At 36.6% G+C, this 19,578-nt stretch overlaps 1 protein-coding gene and 1 long non-coding RNA gene across 2 annotated transcripts; one reads left to right on the top strand and one right to left on the bottom strand.

The window, feature by feature from the left end:
* Positions 1-1,869: 1,869 nt before the first annotated feature.
* On the top strand, positions 1,870-18,354 carry LOC107729610 (thyroid hormone receptor-associated protein 3-like). Its single transcript, XM_016540243.1, has 15 exons — positions 1,870-2,048; positions 3,453-4,830; positions 6,090-6,255; positions 7,449-7,526; positions 8,264-8,296; positions 8,614-8,682; positions 8,879-8,968; positions 9,059-9,168; positions 10,927-11,362; positions 11,459-11,678; positions 12,498-12,594; positions 13,235-13,394; positions 14,355-14,468; positions 17,028-17,114; positions 17,620-18,354. The coding sequence occupies exons 1-15, from the start codon at positions 1,910-1,912 to the stop codon at positions 17,779-17,781; spliced, it is 3,339 nt and encodes a 1,112-aa protein (XP_016395729.1). The 5' UTR covers positions 1,870-1,909; the 3' UTR covers positions 17,782-18,354.
* Positions 4,712-8,039, bottom strand: LOC107729624 (uncharacterized). Its single transcript, XR_001638602.1, has 3 exons — positions 7,564-8,039; positions 6,312-6,332; positions 4,712-4,757 (listed from the first exon to the last, which is right to left on the bottom strand). It is a non-coding gene; the product is annotated as an uncharacterized LOC107729624 (long non-coding RNA).
* Positions 18,355-19,578: the final 1,224 nt, after the last annotated feature.

Here is a 19,578-nt window from a genome sequence, read left to right as displayed (position 1 = left end):
ACGCCTCATACATGTATGTAGATGTTAAACTGAGTTATTGTAAAATGTAACATTGCTTGATTAGTAGCTTGAGCTCTGGCATAAAAACCATCTAACCTTTAAGCCTCGAGGAACTTGTTTAACCCACGAGCTGCATTAAAATATCCTGTTTCTGGTACAGATCCTGCTAAGATTGCACTTATCGCTGTATTTAGGAGTTAAAAGTCTCTACCTTCACCTCAGAGATGTAAATTATTCAAGAGCGCTTGGATTCCGTCACAATCTGCCAATCAGGGAAATTAAGGTGATGCGTCCTGAACAAGCTGCCGCTGTGATGTCAATTTGTTCTTCGCTACTTTGTCTCTTAACATGATCAATCCAGTGTGTGCATTATTGAGTTGAAGGGCCGTCAGAGTAACCAGATGATCTACAAAAAAAAGAAAACAATATAAAAATGCATTTTATGGTTTACATGCGAAGTAACACTTTAGTTTAGGAACCAGTTCTCACTATTAACTAGCTAGTTGCTTATTAGCGTGCCTATTATTAACATATTGGCTGTTTATTAGTTCTTATAAAGCACATATTCTGCATGACCATATTCTACATCCCTAATCCTAAACTTAACAACTTCCTTACTAACTATTAATAAGCAGCCAATTAGGAGTTTATTGAGGCAAAAGTCGTAGTTAATGGTTTGTTAATAGCGAGAATTGCACCGTAAAATAAAGTGTGACCACATGCAAAATAATAAATAGACAAGGCAATAAAGTTTCTCCTGTCTATACAGCAAAACTTAAAAAACAGCAAACAAAAACACGATTTAGATGCGAAGTGGAATCAGACTAATGGGGAAAAATTTGATTGGGGTTTGCTTAAACCAGAGGTGCCCAAACTACTATTATAGTTAACTAAACCTAAAAATAAAACCATAAAAAAAATTGTTTTAAAAATAAAGTAAAATAAAATATATTACTTCTAATTTTATTTTAGCTTGCAATATTTCTATTTTTTTTGTTTGTTCAACTTAAACTACTGTTTAAGTTTACTGGTGTACTATAATAAATAAAACTAAAATAGAAATTAAAATACATTTATTAAAATTTTAATAAAACATAAAAATATAGACAACTTAAAAATAACTAATAAAAATAAAAAACAACAAAATGACAAATTTTTTTAACTAAAATTAAAATGAAAAATACAAAAATATTATAATAGTATTTAATCTTAAAAACAAGTCAAATCTTAAAAATCGAATTCATTTATATTCTATACATTGTAATTAGAAAATAAAACAATATGTTAAAATGAAAAATAAATTATAAATGAATATTTTCCCCTTCGCTCTTGTGATATGGCATGGCAGGCCAACTGGTTTGTGCATCTCTAGTTTAAATGGTTAACGATCACTCCTTGATTAAAGAATGCAATAAGAGCACCATTTACATGACCTTACATTTTGGCACACATCTGTTTTTAAGATCAGTATCATTCTCCTCAAGCTGCAGGTGGAGTTGAACACTGTTGGAAATACGTCAATGTGTTCTTTGACCGTATCTATTTCAGATAATGGACAAAGATGAAGACTCATTAAAGAGTGTTGTGCCATCTGCTTTAATCTACTAATAAACTTTTCTGCAAACCAGGAACAAGCACCAAAGAACGTCAATTTTAATTATTTTAATTAAATTTAAATTTAAATTTTAATTATATTATATTGAATTCCATCCTGCATAAATCCACAGATAGATTTTCCGAAGCAAAATTCAAGAAAATAGCCAGCAGAATAATCTGATGATTTATGATTTATAACAGAATAATCTGTTTTATGTGCAGCACAAGCAACAGCTCTAGAACAAAGAGTGGACCTGAAGAACTCATCCGCAATCTAAAGGAACAACTATTACTAAACTAAGAGACCTAAATCATGACTCGACTGGAACCGGCACTTCAGCGCTCAGAAAGTCGCTCTGTGATAGAACTGCAGAGCAGAAGAGGGAGCGCCAACACAAGCAGACGAGGAAGCATCAGCATGAGCAGAAGAGGAAGTGTCAGCCAACACACAGGTGAGATTTAACCCTGTAAAGCCTTACATATGAAATGATAATCAGAAAAATCCTTTTTTCTTTTTTTGAAGAAAAAAAGGCCCAAACTGAGCAAAATATGTAATTTGGTGTAGTAAATGACATTTATATGGCCAAAAGCGAGAGGAAATTCCGATAGCTTGTAATGTAAATCAATGAGATCTTTATACTAGTAAACAGACTACTTGCATAAAAAGCATTTAAATATCAGTTGTCACTTTATATTTCCAAATATGCCTTAGTAAGATCTAATTGTAGTTTCAAAACTTATAATGCAATGCAATACAATGATGATTGAGAGATGAACAAATAAACGTTCCTCAAAAGACTGATGGATCATATTTGAAACTCACATTTTAACATGTTTTTTCTTAAAAAATTATGCGTGGAAAATCAAGTAAACCAAAGCTGCTTCAGTCCAGTAAGTGTTCATCTTGAAACAGTAACAATATAATAACAACAATAATTCTTACATTTACTTTTATATTTACAATTCACATAAAAGGCCTTTTACTTGCAAAAAAAGTATAAACTGTAAGAACAGAAGGCATGTAGTAGATTGTGAACAACAGTTGATAATTAGAAATGTGCATATAAATTATGATGCCGTAGGCTTTACAGGGTAAGACTGCAGAAGTGAGTGTATATTAGTATATTTTGTCCTGTGTATTAAATAATCAATACTTAAACATTTTGGTCACACTTTATTTTATGGTCCAATTCTCGCAATTTACAAACCATTAACTACGACTTTTGTCTCAATACACTGCTAATTTCCTGCTTATTAATAGTTAGTAAGGTATTTGTTAAGTTTAGGTATATTGTAGGGCCCAATGAAATTCATTTTATTTCTTCCAAAAATTCATTTTATTTTTTCCCCAAATTTGCGCTTCAGTATGTGCGCAGTAAATGAAACATCCATTCATTTACAGAGACACACAGAACATGCAGGATTCATATTTAAATAGTATTTTCGTGGCTAAATATTCACAGACACTAGTCCATATCGCGTTTTGATTTAAGTGTACTGACGTACTTTTAATTTTTTCATCCCAAATTGGGCAAATTCCGTGATATTCCACATTATACAGTGAATTCCATTTTTATGACTGGATACTGCGATTCCGTCCATGTTTTCCGCATCGTGTAAAACATGGGACCCTAGTATTAGGGATGTAGAATATGGTCATGCAGAATAAATGCTTTATAAGTACTAATAAACAGCCAATATGTTATTAATAGGCATGCTAATAAACAACTAGTTAATAGTGAGAATTGGTCCCTATACTAAAGTGTTACCAAAATTATTTAATCATTTAATTATTCATTTATTTCAATAACTTGTATGCATCAGCGCAGTATCAATGCCATGTCTTCCTCAAACAGAGACTAGAAGAGAAACAGAACAAAGCAGCAGCCGCGCCATTTTTAAAAGAGCCAATCGCTTCCTCTCACGGGACAGGGAACAGGAAGATGGCAGTCCTTCCGCTCCCGTACGCTACTTCGAGAGGGGCCACCCTCTTCCAGCCAATCACAGTCCTGAGCGCAAAGCCACAATCCCCTTCCGAAACCCCGACCTGGGTCTCCCGTCCTATAGGAGGCGCTCTGACTATCTCAGCAACGAGGCAATGAGCGGCCTCTCCCCCCAGCGACACATGTCCTATTCAAATTTCAGACGCGGGGACAGCCAATCCCGTGCAAGCCCTCGTTCTGGCAGCCCGAGATCTACGAACGTCTCACCGCAGAGGCGAGGGGAATCGCGCAGTTCGTCCCATCGCCGAGGTTCCACCGGACACCGGACATCCCACACGTCCTCTCGACAGGCTTCTGGGAAATGCACTCCATCACGAAGACGAGATTCGGTGGTCACGCGCACCACGTCTCCCTTGCAAAGCTCAGGTACAAATAAATATGGGGAGTCCTTTAGCCCCGCCCACAAAATAAGCCCCTCCCAAAGCTCCTACGGACAAAGCTTGGATTCTGGAAAGCTGTACAAGAATCTCAAATCAATCGCGAGTTCGGCAGAGTCAGACGTCTCCGAAGAAAGGAACGGCTGGTCGAAAAGACATTCTGATGTGGAAATCGATGGCGATTACAATGAACGCAAACACAGTGGTCGCAATAGCGGTCGCAGCAGTCGAAAGAGTGGTGGCCGCAATACTGGATACAACAGTCGGGATTTCTCTCCTAAAGGAGGCTATCGTGATGACAAAACAAGCCACGGCAGTCGAAATAGTGGTTACAACAGTGGATCTAACAGCGCTGGTGCCTCAACGCCTTATCAAGATTACGATGAACATGGTATGCTAAACAACGGTACTTCGAAAAACAAAAGCCGCAGGAATGGCGGATACTCAGACACCTCTGACAAACAATCCAGATCTGATTCCCGCCATTCGCTAAGCCCCACCCACTCCCCTCTAAGCCCCGCCTCACCTGCATCAACACCAAACATCTCCCAATCAAGGCGGAGCCGGAATCAGCTTCCGTCCCCTGATTTGCCCAAATCCCAAGCCTTAATTGCAGAGACGGACAAGCCGGTCAATGATCGGAGCAGAAGCAACATCAGGCGGGGCTTGGAGGCGCTAATTCTTTCAGAGAACACCAGGTCTTCCAGCCAACCAGCAGTGCCAGAGATGACCATTGAGGACTATGTGATGATTGCAGATATTCCCCGATCGAAGCTGTACCCTGAGGAAGAGGAAGCAATAACAGTGAGAAGGAGACCGCAGAGCCGGAGCCCACGCAGAGACAATCAGCACAGGTCAGAGATTTGAAGAGAGATGGTACCACTTTTCCACTGACATGGTGCTGGTGCTAAAGAAAAAGCAGATGCCTAATCTGAACATTTCCACTGGAAAAAAAAGTGATGGACATCCTGTTACAAGTTACTCCAATTACGTTATTTACAGCTTCCATCTGAATTATAATTAAATAACTTGTGACCATTACATAAGTTTTGGTAGAAGTTTGGCCATCCAAATTACTGGATGTTAAAATAAGGTCTTAAAACTAAGCTTAAAACATAAATAAACAAGTAAAGTAGGACATTATCACAGGTTTTCAAACTTTTTGATGAATCACCAGATATGATGATTCCCTGAGGATTGACTATTTTCCTAAAAACTGTGAAAAAAATATTTTATTTACATTTTTTATTTAATTTGATTTTGTTTTTATTATTTTTTTAAATCTATTTTAAAATTATATATATATATATAAATATAGAATATAGAAAAAAATTAGTTTGACTAATTTCATGATTTAAATTCAGTCAATTAAACATATTTAATTTTTAAAAAGTTAATTTTAGCATCTTTTAGTACATTTAGTGCGATCAAAAAATATTTTTCCTCAAATATTTTCAGCGGCCCCAGTAGCATTCACTTCATCCCACAAACCCCTTCATTACATAATCTTTTAGCTCTCAAGTCAAAATATGGACTGGTTCTTGTGTGCATCATATCATCATATGATGCAATTTCAAGTTTTCCTTTCTCTTTGGAGTGTTACAAGCTGTTCGTGAATAGATAAGATCCCTAAAGTTGCAAAAACTAAAGTCTCAAAATGCTTCGTTTGTAATGGGTTTTAATGTTTTTGTCTCGCCGCTCCGGCCAGACACGGCATCAATAATATGGTGAGGGGCGTAACATTTTTGTCACCCGCTTGAGGTATTCGGCCAATCACAACGCACTGGATATCTGGCCAATCAGAGCACACCTCGCTTTTTCAGACCGATGAGCTTTGTAAAAATCGACACGTTTCAGAAAGGGGGGCATAGAGGAGAAACAATAATGTACAGTATGTGGAAAATAATGTGGTTTTTTTTACTTTAAACCGCATAAACACATTTCATTACACCAAATACACAAAATAATGTTCTTTTTTAGCAGCATCATATGACCCCTTTAAGAGAGGTTCACAGATCCCCATCAAAGCACTGGCATCATTTCAGTGGCAAAGTGAGTGTGAGAGAGAGGAAACCCTGTCAGTAAATTCTGCTTCTCCTATCTGTGGTTAAAGCTATGGGGATGGGAGATATGACTATGAGCGTGAGGTTTCAGAAGAGCGAGGCAGAGGAAGAGAAAGAGAGAGAGGACGAGACCGCAGAGAGAAAGAACGGAGACGTCTAGACAAAGAGATGGGAGGCTCGTCAAAAACCAACAGCACTGCATCACGCCATTCACAGGTGCCTGAGATTACAGTCTCACACACCGCTTCCCTTTCTCACTGACGTCATCTCACCTGTCATCTATTCTGCTGAATCTGCGGAGGCAAAAAAAATAAAAATAAATAAAAGTGGCATAAAAATGGGAAATATTTGGACAGATGATAAAATAGGCAAAATGAAAAATCCCATAGACTTACACTGAAAGAAGCATCTTAGACAAATTTTGAGACTAGATTATTATTATTTTAATCGTTTATAATAAAAGTTTTGATGTGTATGTAACCACCTAGCAACCAGTCAGAACCTAGTAGCTGCATAGTAATCCACTAAAAACACCCAGAACACCTTAGGAACCTCATAGCTAGCAGTGTTGGGAAGGTTACTTTGGAAATGTAATAGGTTACAGATTACAAGTTACCCTATTTCAAATGTAATACGTAGTGTAACTATTTCAATTACTTCATTAATGTAACTGATTACATTTCTAAATATCTAATGTTTTCAACAGTTAATCATTTTCAAACATGTAAACCAGGCAGGGTTAACCTTACAGAGCTCAACACTGATTACCTTCATCACTTGAATTAAGAGTATAATAATTTAATTTTAAAGCACAGCCACCACAAAATCGGACTTTAGCACTTCTTTTTACATTGAGATCATTCTGAGGTTAAATACAGATTAAAAATCATAACAAGAAATAGTTTAATAGCTATGATACTGTTTTTGAAATCAAATCTTTGCATAGCTAGGAAACACTGGCATCTAACAATGCCTTGGAAAAAAAAAACAGTTAATCTTAGAAAATAAAGCATATACATAAACCCAACTAAATAAATCAGTTATTAAATAAGCATGCGTCTTAAACTCCTGAAATATTGGTGTCTCATACTTTAGAGCAACCAATGCAATTTATGAAATATATCAATTAAAATCTGTATGTGTGTGTGAAAAAATTCAGAAGTGTAACCCCCTTTGTAATCATTAACTTTTACATAAGTGTAATTTAATTACACGTGTTTTTTTCTCAGTAACTGTAACAGATTACAGTTACGTTTATTTTTAAATAATTAATTAAATTACGTAATTCAGTTACATGTAACTAGTTACGTTACTCCCCAACACTGATAGCTAGCAATGTTTTCTTGAGACGCCATCTTAAAAATAACACGCTTAAAAATTGCTTAGCATCTCTCTGAATATGTTCTCAGAGGTCCAGCAAAAATGGAGAAAGCATTCGGATGGTAAACGGAAAACACAAAGGTCCAGAAGAGCCCCCTCAGATGCAGGTAAAGTCACCTAAAGTTACACTCATTACTAGTTTACCAACGCTGAGGTATTCGGTTTCTACTTCAGAGAGGCAGGTGTCGCTGTTCGCAGAACGGACGAAAACGCACTTTTGAGCTCCTAGACAGCAAGTACATTATATTTAGCGCTAGATATAGAGGTTTTAGTTAAGCTATGAGATGATTTGAAGCTTAAATTATGCTGAGAGAAGCTGTACAGCTCAGTTTGTTGATGTGTCAGACCGCGAGCTGCTTCGCGGAAGCTTCTGGTCACGTGACCACCTTTTAGAGATGCTCGCCTAGTCACGCAGGGATAATTTAACGTTTTTGTACAAGTTGCATTTATTTTAAAGCAACATTTAAGCGCGGGAACTGCTTAAATAAGCGCGAATTTGTATTTATTTAATGCACGACTTTATGGTCGTGCGAATACGCATTTCTGTGACACTACCTACTTGCTAGAATTGAGCAACTAAAGCAGTTTCTTTCCTCTTTCATGCCTACAACCGGATACCCATGTCGGTAAGTCGTTGAAATGTGTGTGTTTGTTGAAATGCTCGAGTAAATGGTGTATGTGTGTGTGTCCCGTGCTCTGGATTACTCAGCTCTGGAATGTCATATTGTTGCTCTGGGAAGATTTTTACTTTAGATGTTGAGTTGACTGTATATATTGCATTCCTTATACATGCACTTGTTTTGATTCTGTTTCCTAAAAGCTTGATCTTCCGCACTGTAAAAAGGGATGGATGTATATGCTGGATGAAGATGAAGAGGTACAGGGCTGCTTCTGTTGAACTAGATCTATTGCATGACATTGCATGACCAGCGACTGTCTATGGCTGTTATAAGGAAGTTGGCATAACATGACTTGCTATACTTTTACTTTTTATATTTTCCCCTATTTTTAAAAAGCACAAGTGGAAATGGTGACCACTTACAGGATTTAAGATATACTTCTTTTGATTTGGCCTGAAATCTTGTTCAAAGAGCTAGAAAAATAGATAAGGTTTTGATTGATTATCGTGCAATATTAATCTGCTGCTTCGTGAAAATGCACAAACAACTATGAGTTACTTGTTTTTATTTGTAGTGGAGGAAGCACTGGTTCGTGATTTCTGATTCAGGATTGAGATACTATAGAGACTCTGGGGCTGAAGAGGTGAGCAAGAATAACTGAAATTGCCATGCAAATAAATTATTATCTAAGGACTGTACAGATATGTCACGTGGAAAACATGGATTAAATCATGGAATAAATTTAAACGTGGTCAAATTGATCAAATAGAGCTGAAAGCACCATAGCATGATCTGATTTAACGACACTATCTTGAATTCTGTGTTTTTCACCTCGATAGAGAGATGAGGCGGATGGTGAGATTTATTTACGTCACTGTCTGCGAGTGGAGGAATTTGATGCCGATAAAAACTATGGACTTCAACTGCATGTAAGAACTTGTCACAAAAGTTAAGAGGACCTCTCATCAGGAAAAAGTAAGAATATTCCTATGTCTCAAACCTCTGTGATTGATCTGCAGATGCGTGATGGACCGGTGACCCTGTCAGCGATGACCTCCAGAATCAGGAGGAACTGGATCGACACACTGAGGAGGAGAATATCGTTCAGGGATTCGGCTGAAAGCATTCGGTAGGACAGAACTGAAGAAATAAACGCAGAGAATCAGTCACGGGCGGATTGCATGAAAACTGTCAAGAACATGTCTGAAAAGAGAGAACAAAAAATATTATTATTAATTAATTAATTTATTTAATTAATTAATTAATTTTGAGATACAACTGCATGTAAGAACTTGTCACAAAAGTTAAGAGGACCTCTCATCAGGAAAAAGTAAGAATATTCCTATGTCTCAAACCTCTGTGATTGATCTGCAGATGCGTGATGGACCGGTGACCCTGTCAGCGATGACCTCCAGAATCAGGAGGAACTGGATCGACACACTGAGGAGGAGAATATCGTTCAGGGATTCGGCTGAAAGCATTCGGTAGGACAGAACTGAAGAAATAAACGCAGAGAATCAGTCACGGGCGGATTGCATGAAAACTGTCAAGAACATGTCTGAAAAGAGAGAACAAAAAATATTATTAATAATTAATTAATTTATTTATTTAATTAATTATTATATTTTGAGATATGACAATGAAACATGTTTTTAGGACCATTCATGTTTTACTTTCATGACAATTAAACATATTTTATAATGCACAGTAGTATTTGCTATAATGCCTTTATGCATGTTTAACAGCTATTTGACATCCATACTGTATAGAATTACAATAATGTGCATATAATGAAAATTTACATAGACAATTTATAGTAAAATAGCTGGATTGCAGTGATGATAATTTGGAGGGAAAATTGTGCTTAAATGTCATTAAAGTAATGCAAAAATATCTTAATGTTCATGAAATTATGTTCATAAATCTTTTCTTAATAATATAACAAAGCTTAATATTTGTGCTAGATACAATTTTTAATTTTTAAATATTTTAAATTAAATTTTGTGTAAGATGTTTTCATGGTATTCACCCATAGAGAATTTATATGGATATTCAAAAAATATTAAATATCCACAGTAACATCTTGCTATATTGATTGTGGTTTTCTGAAAGATTTCAGAAAACTGTCAAGAACATGTCTAAAAGAGAAAAAAGCCTAAATAGAAAAATGAGAAAAAATAGAAACCTATTTTTCAGTCCATAAAGCGTTTTTAATGACAATTAAGCATATTTTATGATATACAATAGTAGCATTTGCGATAATGCAACTATAAAGCATTACAATAATGAGCATCTAATGAGAATAATCGTTGATAATAATAATGAGAATTACGAATAAATGTAAAAAATAAAATAGAAAAAAAAATAAATAAATAAAATAGCTGGATTACAGTGAAATTGACATAAAAATAATGTCACATTGCAAAAAAAAATTTATTATCTCTATGCAAAATATAATAATACAACATAAGCTTAATCTTCATGCTAAATGTAAGTCATTTTGACTTTAAGTTGAAACATGACATGTTTTCGTATATATTCACCCATCAATCATTTATATCAAAATATATCAAATATTCATGTATCTCTATGCAAAATATAATAATACAACATAAGCTTAATCTTCATGCTAAATGTAAGTCATTTTGATTTTGACTTTAAGTTGAAACATGACATGTTTTCGTATATATTCACCCATCAATCATTTATATCAAAATATATCAAATATTCATGAATCATTCCTATGTTGATTATGGTCATCTGAAAGATTTGGCTTTGGACTTTTAAACTGAAATAACGTTACTGATGTTTCACTGGAGCAGGTTTGAGGTTTGACTTAGGTTCCTGTTTTCATAAGTAGGAAGTTGATATCTCGGCCTGTTCTCAGACACCCAGACAACAGTGACATCAGCTCCAGTTCCCAGAATGCACCGTCCCGAACCTCTCCCGCACCCCATGACCCGGGGTCAGATGTCGACGGTCCGTATCAGGATGAACCCCACAAGATGACCTCACTGTTAACCAAGCGGCGGGAGGCCGGCGAGGGCCGCGACCAAGAGCTTGAAAGACGTCTGGAGGGCCGAACCAAGTGGTTCCAGGAGGGAATTTCCGACAAGGAGGGCGAAGACCCCTGGGATAAGGTGGAGTTGAAGAAGGGTGTCGTGACTCCAGTGATTTTGACCCGGCTGCAGGTTCCTGACACTCAGACCGGGCCAGACATCGAGAAGAAGTGGGCGGACTTTGAGCTGCTTCCGATCGGAGAGGAAAGTTCACCAGTTGGTGTCCAGAATCCCCAAACAACAAATGAGGTGCTTCAGGGGGAGGTGTGTTTTTAGATTTAGACATCTTTTTGGTCTATGACCATTTAATCTGCATCATCTGTGTGTGTGTGTGTGGTCTGGATGCATTGCGTTGGTCAGGTGGTGTCTCTGAGGCAGCAGATCGAGGCTCTCCGTCAGGTCCGTGTGGCAGCCGGTGTTTGCGATCCTGACGCGCCCTGCGCTCTGAAACTGGAGCAGATGGAGAAAGAGCACCGAGAGAGACTGCAGAAGATACACGACGAGCACGAGAGAGAGCGCAGAGAGATGGAGAGAGACAAACACAGACTGCTGCAGGAGGAAGCCAAGAACGCAGTCCAAGGTCAGTGTGGGCCGCAGAACATCCCAAGGGTCAAATAAGAGTGATAGAACCTGAAGGTGTTATATAATCATTTATTGTTAAAGAAAGAAATGCATTCGTTTGATCAAAGGTGGCAGTAAAGTCATTTATGATGTAACAAAAAATTCCTTGAGCAGCAAATCAGCATATTAGAGTGATTTCTGAAGGATCATGTGACACTGAAGACTGGAGTACTGATGCTGAAAATTCAGCTTTGCATCACAGAAATAAATTACATAATATTTTACAATACTCATGTTTTTACTGTATATTTCATTAAATATATAACCTTGTGAATGTAAGAGACTTCTTTAGAAAAACATTTTTAAAAACCTTGCAGACCCCAAACTTGTCAACGGTAAATATAGTAATTAAATCGAGTTTGTGATTTTGATCAGAGTTATTGTTAAATAAAACTAAAATCATTAAAATAGCAAACTTGAAATAAAATGTTAACTGACGTAAAATAAAATATAAAAACGTATCATAAACGTATCATTTTTCATTTAGTTTAACTTGAAAACTAATGAATTAAAATTTATATGAACTAGACTCGTTTTAAAAAAAATAATACAAATGATAAAAAACACAAAAACAAAATAACTACATCTTTAAATAAAATCCTAGTGAAACAAAACAAAATTCTAGATTCTAAATATCTAATTCAACATGTTAACAAAAACCGTAGTTGTATATCAATGATACTAAAGTAACACTGATTTTGATATATGATCAGGTGAGAATTTAGTGACTTTTTTTCCCATCATTTTGTTCTCATTTATCTCATCTTCAATCCCGCAGCGATGGAGGCTCTGAGGAAAGCTCATCGGGAGGAGATTGAGAAGCTGAAGGCTCACGGAGGAGGAGAGACGACAGACCCCTCCATCACACAACAGCTGTACGTCCACATTTATACCATTCATACAAAATATCAGCAAAATAGGATATCCGATATCTATGGACAATCAAGTAAACCTAATAACAATAAAGGTTATTCTTACGTTTACTTTCAAAATTAGTAAAGATTTCGTAGCAAAAAGACACGTGAACCATGACTCGAAGGTGGACGTTTGCACAATTATACTAAAAGGCCTTTTACTGACTAAAAAAGTATCAACTATCAAACAAACGACAAAAGGCATGCAGTAGATTGTGGGGTTTTCAGCAAAATTTCGTTCATGCTGATAAATGAGATGCCTTTATGATACAGTAGGCTTTATAGGGTTAATAGCTACACTTATTAGTTTTCCAAATATCTGAGAATGCATCGCATGCCAGAAAACGCCAACATCTTGTTCATACTCTCACGGGAATCCAGTGACAATACTCAGTACTGTACATAAACTCTCATCTGTCCCGCTCAGCTGTGCTGTAATTCCTCTCTCACGGCTCAGAGAATCCGAACACAAGATAAACTCTCATTTACTCTGAGAAGTGGCAGGTGTTTGACTGACAGTGTGCAATTGACAAGAACCCCACGGAGAGACTCATCAGTCAGTGATTCGGTTAATCAGTGCATGGCCTTGTGTGTCTATCAGGCGCGAGTCGCTCTCTCTGCAGCAGGAGTTGGACGGTCTGTCGGAGCGCTACTCCCAGCAGTGCGTGGAGCTCAGCCGCATCCAGAACAACACCGAAGAGCGAAACGGAAAGATCCGACAGAAGGAGAGAGAGATGGAGCAGCTCCGCCAAGAGAACCAGGTAGACAAGAAGTGGGATGAGAGGTTACTGGAGGACACAACTACTAGTGTCCAAGAATGACAGATTTGCCCGTTAAATAATGTATGATACACACTATGTGTGAATCCACCCTGGCTCTGAGACTAACTGGAACAAAAAAACATGTTCACGAATATGAGGAAATCGTAATTATAATGTGATTTGGTTGTTTTTTTTACTTTTTGACAAAGACAGGAAGCTTTTTTACTTCTAGTATGACATTAAGCATTAGATGTGAAACTGATGTTTTATTAGTCGTATCCTGCCACAAAGAATTATGGGAAATGTGTGTTCAAAAGTTTGGGGCCTGTAAGATTTTTAATATATTTGAAAATGGCCTCTTCTGTTCACCAAGGCTCCCTTTATTCAATCAAGAATACAGTAAAAATAGTAAAACAGCAAAATATATATTTGAAATAGAAATCTTTTGTAACATTATAAAAGTCTTTACTGTATCCTTTGATCAATTCAATGCATCCTTGCTGAATAAACTGTTACGTTCCTAACGTGAAAAGAAGCTTACAGAAAATGTCCCACTTGTAATTATGGTGATGTTCATAAATGCGATCATTCAGACACCACATTTCATCCTCATGTCAGATATTGAAATCTAACTCACAGCACCTTTAAAATTACAACACTTATATCAGTTAGTCCGAGGGGAAACCGATAGAGATTTCAGTGTCTGTACTATGATGTCTCAACAGACAGCATCCTGTTTCAATGTTCTCAGAAGAGTGACTGAGTTTTGTTTACTCACCCAGGACTGGATTACTAATACTAATCAGGGTTATTGCCACTATACAAATGCTACAAAATGGGTTTCAGATCAGCATGAAACACAAATGTTTGTCTCATTTTCAGTGTGTGAATGAGCATGTCTTCGTTTGTGGTTTTTAGTTGGATGTGTCAAAATCACATTTCCTCTTCCTCTTCTCACAGGAACTGCAGGCGCGTCTGACGGAGGAGATAAGTCTCATGCGATCCTTCATCACAGGTCAGAGGTCAGGAGTTGTTCCCCTCGGCAGCTACGAAAGGAGCACCTCCGAACTAGAGGTAAGACTCTGACCTTTGACCTGTACATGAAATTTAAAAAATTTATGATTCAGAGAGATGTATATGGACATACAAGATGCAATGTAAATTGAAGCTCAGTCGATCAGCTTGTAAGTCCCCAAAAATATTCAGTATGGTTCAAAAGGTTTGGATCATATTATACTGATTTCTGAAGGATCATGTGACACTGAAGACTGGAGTAATGATGCTGAAAATTCAGCTTTGATCACAGGAATAAATTACTTTTTAAAATTTATTCGAATAGAAAAACAGTTCTTTTAAATTGTAAAAATATTTCACAATATTACTGTTTTTACTGTATCAATTGATCAAATAAATGCAGCCTTGGTGAGCAGAAGAGGTTTTCATTTAAAAATCGTACCGACCCAAAACTATTATACTATCAAAAGTTACTAAAACTCAAACACTGTTATTATACTAGATCAGTCATATATATAATGCTCTGCGCAAAAAAATAATCAATAACAAGTCAACTCAATCTCCATCAAAGAAATGCAAAAACGATTTATCTACACAAATAATTTGTTCCCTTCCCCTGCAATTCTACTCTTGTGTCCAAAAATAATCCACAAAAAATACTTGTAAATCCTAGATCGTAGGTGAAATTACATTCCCATATTGTCCATTTAGGGGCTACAATATAGATGGCTGTCATCTTTGACCCCATTTCCTTTCTTAACCCTAATTAAAAGCCCTCTGCACTTCCTGTTCTGGGCACAAAGTGGGATGTTGGGTTATTGGTCACTGGGAAATAAGAGTGAGAATGAAGATGCTTTTGGAGTCCAGATGGTGTAATTACGACATCAACCAGCAGGGTTGGCTAACTAGCCTAAACTTGACTTGGGCAAATGTAATTGGTGATCTGGGATTTCCACTCTGTACATACAATTTGCAAACTGTGCACAGCACATATAATTCTGTAAAAATTGAGTTTGGTTGTTTGACATGCATTGTATTATTATTTTTTTATTAAATGCTTAACAAACAAATTTACAGATGAATCAAGACATCCAAATAGACAACATAAAACATGGTGATCAGGGGTTATAAAACAGCAATTACAAGGTATTACTTTCAATTAGCTTTAACTTTTCAGCAAATATAATTGTATAATTAGATTTTTTGTTATCAGTGCATTTAAGGGAATCAATAAACATAAGAAATTCAGCCCAAAAACTTTAAAACGTGTTTAGAATTACACATTTTACTTTTATGCATATGAAATTTACTATATTAAATCATAAGATTCACAATAAAGTAAATTGTATTCATAATATATGAAGACATCTTTACATGTTATATCTAAATTGTATCCAGATTTCTGTTGAAAATACCTAGATAGGTCTTTCCAAAAATGTTTTTGAATAACAACAGTCATAAACAAAGATGTAACATTTTTTCTGGTTGATCTGAACAAAATGACCAGCTTTCATCAATATCCACAAATTTTGCTGAAGTATAATTACACAAATACATAATGTGAAGTTTTTGAGTGTGTTGGAGTTAAAGGTGCAATTTGTAATATTTACATCGATCTATTAACAGAAATGCAATATAATATACATAACTATGTTTTCAGAGGTGTATAAAGACCTTACTTAATGAACCGTTATGTTTTTATTACCTTAGATTGAGCAATTTATATCTACATGCACCGCGGGTCCCCTTACATGGAAGTCTGCCGCCATGTTTCTACAGTAGCCCTAAACCGACAAACTGCTCTACACAGCGCGTTTCGTCACTTTGTTGTTCTTGCGAATAAAACACTGACACAATGATGAACAAGCATTACAAGTAACGCGAGTTACGTAATCAGATTACTTTTTTCAAGTAACTAGTAAAGTAACGCATTACTTTTTAATTTACAAGAGAATATCTGAGTTACTTTTTCAAACAAGTAACGCAAGTTACTTTTTTTTTTCAATTTATTGATTGACAGCTCTCCTGTCCCCATGTTATTCGCAATAACATCGATTTATTGAATAATTAAGTAAATATAATTCCTTAATTTACCTTTGTAAAGAAATCTCATTGCTCTCTGCTTAGTCCTGAATCGGTCACCGTAGCTTCTCTAAAGGGAGGGGTGAGCGGGGGACTGAGCCGTTGGTTGCAATTCGCAACCTCACCGCTAGATGCCGCTAAAATTTACACACTGCACCTTTAAGCGACGCGGGGGCTGGTGACGTCATCTGGTGGGCGGGGCATGTGATGTGAGTGATTGGTGTTTCTGTAGACAAACACTGCCATCTACTGATCACCGGCGTGAACGCACTGTAAACCCCCCCCCATTTCCTCCATTCATGAGGGAAAGAGCATATTTTAGGTGTTTCATTTTCACCAATTTGAATAATCCTTCAGCTTTTTTGCACATAATGTAAATAGCCCATGGTATGACAAATGAAGTTTTGCAAGAACAAATTGTATGTAGGTCGTTCATTAAAATGTGGTCAAAAAATGAATGAATAATTGTATCAGAATTGAATCAAAGTAGTTTTAAGTGGAGTATTGTTATGCTGACATGTCCTTGTCCGTCTGTAGATGTTACTGAAGGTGAAGGAGAGCGAGGTGGAGTTTCTACACAAGGAGATCAGCTGTCTCAGGAAAGAGGTCCAAACGCTTACTAAGGTGCAACGTTTGTGTGTGAAAATCAGCATGAAATCTAAATGAATACTTTTCACTTTCTCTATACATGTTCCTAGTCTTATTGCAGTGACAAAAAGCGTACGTAATAAATCTAACTTCAGATGTTTGGGGTCAGTAAGATTTTTTTTTTAAAAGAAATTAATACTTTTATTCCGCAAAATGTTTTATTATACATTTTACAGTATATTCACATAGAAAACAGTTACTTTAAATTGTAATAACATTTCATAATTTTACAGTTTTTTTTTTTCTTTGCTGCATTTTGATCAAATGCATGCAGTCTTAAGTGAGCAGAAGTGACTTCTTTCAAAAAAAATCTTATCAACCCCAAATGTTTGAACGGTAGTGTAAATGGAATAAACCAAACTGTGTTTATCACTGTTCTTCAGTATTAATATATATGAAAACCTTTATAGTGATGCTTAGCCATGAATAATCACTGTATTGATTGTTTATATGTGTAGTGACAGGTGTTCTCTGCCTGTAGGAGAATGAAGTGTTGAGCGAGCACTATAAGCAGGTGTATGTTGAGCTGACTGAATTACGGGGCCGCAGTGAGAGAGACATCAATGCACTTAAAGAACACCTCAAACTCACTGATGCTGCACTGGAGGAGGGGCGTCTCCTAGGCAACAGCACCAACCAATGAGAGCACAGCAAGAGGTCAAATGAGATGGATGGATGCACTGATTTCTCCATCTCCCTTTGGTCATGTGTATACAGGATATTGTGTTACGTGAAGCTCTTTTTTTTTTTTTTCTTGTTGGTTAGAAACTACAGTGGTGCTGAAATTCAATAAACATTCCAGGCTCTTAAATCAAGATATATTTTATGTTAAACACAATTTAAAAAAAAAACTTACATCTGTTGGACGTGTGTGGAAGTGTATGAATGTCAATGTAATTTCATTGTAAAATAAACCATGTATGATAAAACACATTACATATATAACAAAAACACAACCAGCAACTAACATTAAAGCAATTTATTAAATAGAAGAGAGGCGGTTGATGAGGGCAGCCTCAAGTCATGTTGTCTTTGACAATATTCAAAAACATAAAAACAGCATTAAACTTTGGCTTATGGACATGGTTAGTGTAATGCAGGATGTAAACACAAAAATGTGTTGACCATCTTAATTCATTATTGCATAAATATATCCTGTTCATCTGCATCTGGAAACCGCTCAGAGGATCTTCAGACTGCTGGAGTGAAACATGCTCTGAAAAAACAAGAACATGAATATCTGAAAACCACATACACACAGTAATGCACAATATATGGTAATTAAACTGATATATTACGTGTACCTGAACTCAGTCGTCATCATCATCGTCATCCGGGACGAAGATCTCATGTTCCTCCAGAAGAGCAGCGAAATTTTTACTGATCAGATTACCGACATAAAGGAACGGAACCACCACTATAACCATGCGGGTCAGACCGAACGGGACCTGCAGAAATATGATAGAAGTAGATAAAATTAAATAATAATATTATTATTTATTATTAACAATAATTATAATAATATATGTGTGCTGATCGAAAACTGTACAATATGCAAATGAGTTTTGTATAAACGGCACGCAAAAAACGCAGTCATTTAAACTGACATATCTTTAAATAATTGATTTTTAAAAACAACCGTACACGAAGTACTTCCTTATTTAGCAAATATGTGCCGCTCCAACCATTTCATTGGTTACTGGTCATGTCAGTCAAGCCATTCTTATTTTTCATTGGCTAGGACGAAACCCAACCCTGGTTACTGCGTCCCTTCGGGAGTCTCCAACGGCAATGTTTAGACACGTATAAACGCACCTTAATTGGTTTAGGAAGGACAGCCCCCGATGTGGTTGACACGGCGGTTCGGCTGAAAGACGGCCCTGTCGCGTTTACTGATTTTGGGCCAGTGTTGCGACTCAGTGTTGCTGTATTTCTAATGAAAAAAGCCCGAGAGAGACGACCTGCCAAAGACGCCATGTTTCCTGCTTGTGCGTTTTAGAGACACGCCCAGTAGACCCGCCTCTTTTGGGTTTGTAATTAGGGGGCGGAGTAAATGTGAGCTACTCATCCCGCGCGGTTCCTGAACTCAGCAAAAATTATTAATACTTCTGTTACAGTAATTTTTAATTAAATAGCTGTATTTAATTATTATTACATAATATTAATTAATCATTGGTATTGTATGTTTTGCATTAGTGATGTCAATAAAGCTTAACAATGGCTTGGGACTCCACATGTATAGAAAGGGAGGGATTTCACACAAACATTCATGTATCAACTATTTCAACAGAGACACACCTTCAGATCACAGGTCTAAGGTCCTCCACCCCTTGGTATACAGGTATGAAAGTCTCGACAATAACAATATGACGGTGACACAAATGTAGCATGTAGAATGGCAACTTTAAAAAAATGTAAAGTGTACATTAATTTATTAATT

Source organism: Sinocyclocheilus rhinocerous, unplaced genomic scaffold (assembly GCF_001515625.1).
Source record: "Sinocyclocheilus rhinocerous isolate Xijiao unplaced genomic scaffold, SAMN03320098_v1.1 scaffold313, whole genome shotgun sequence".
NCBI classification, from domain to species: domain Eukaryota; kingdom Metazoa; phylum Chordata; class Actinopteri; order Cypriniformes; family Cyprinidae; genus Sinocyclocheilus; species Sinocyclocheilus rhinocerous.
Note: the sequence above shows the minus strand (reverse complement) of the source record. Positions and strands in the feature narration are given on the sequence as shown.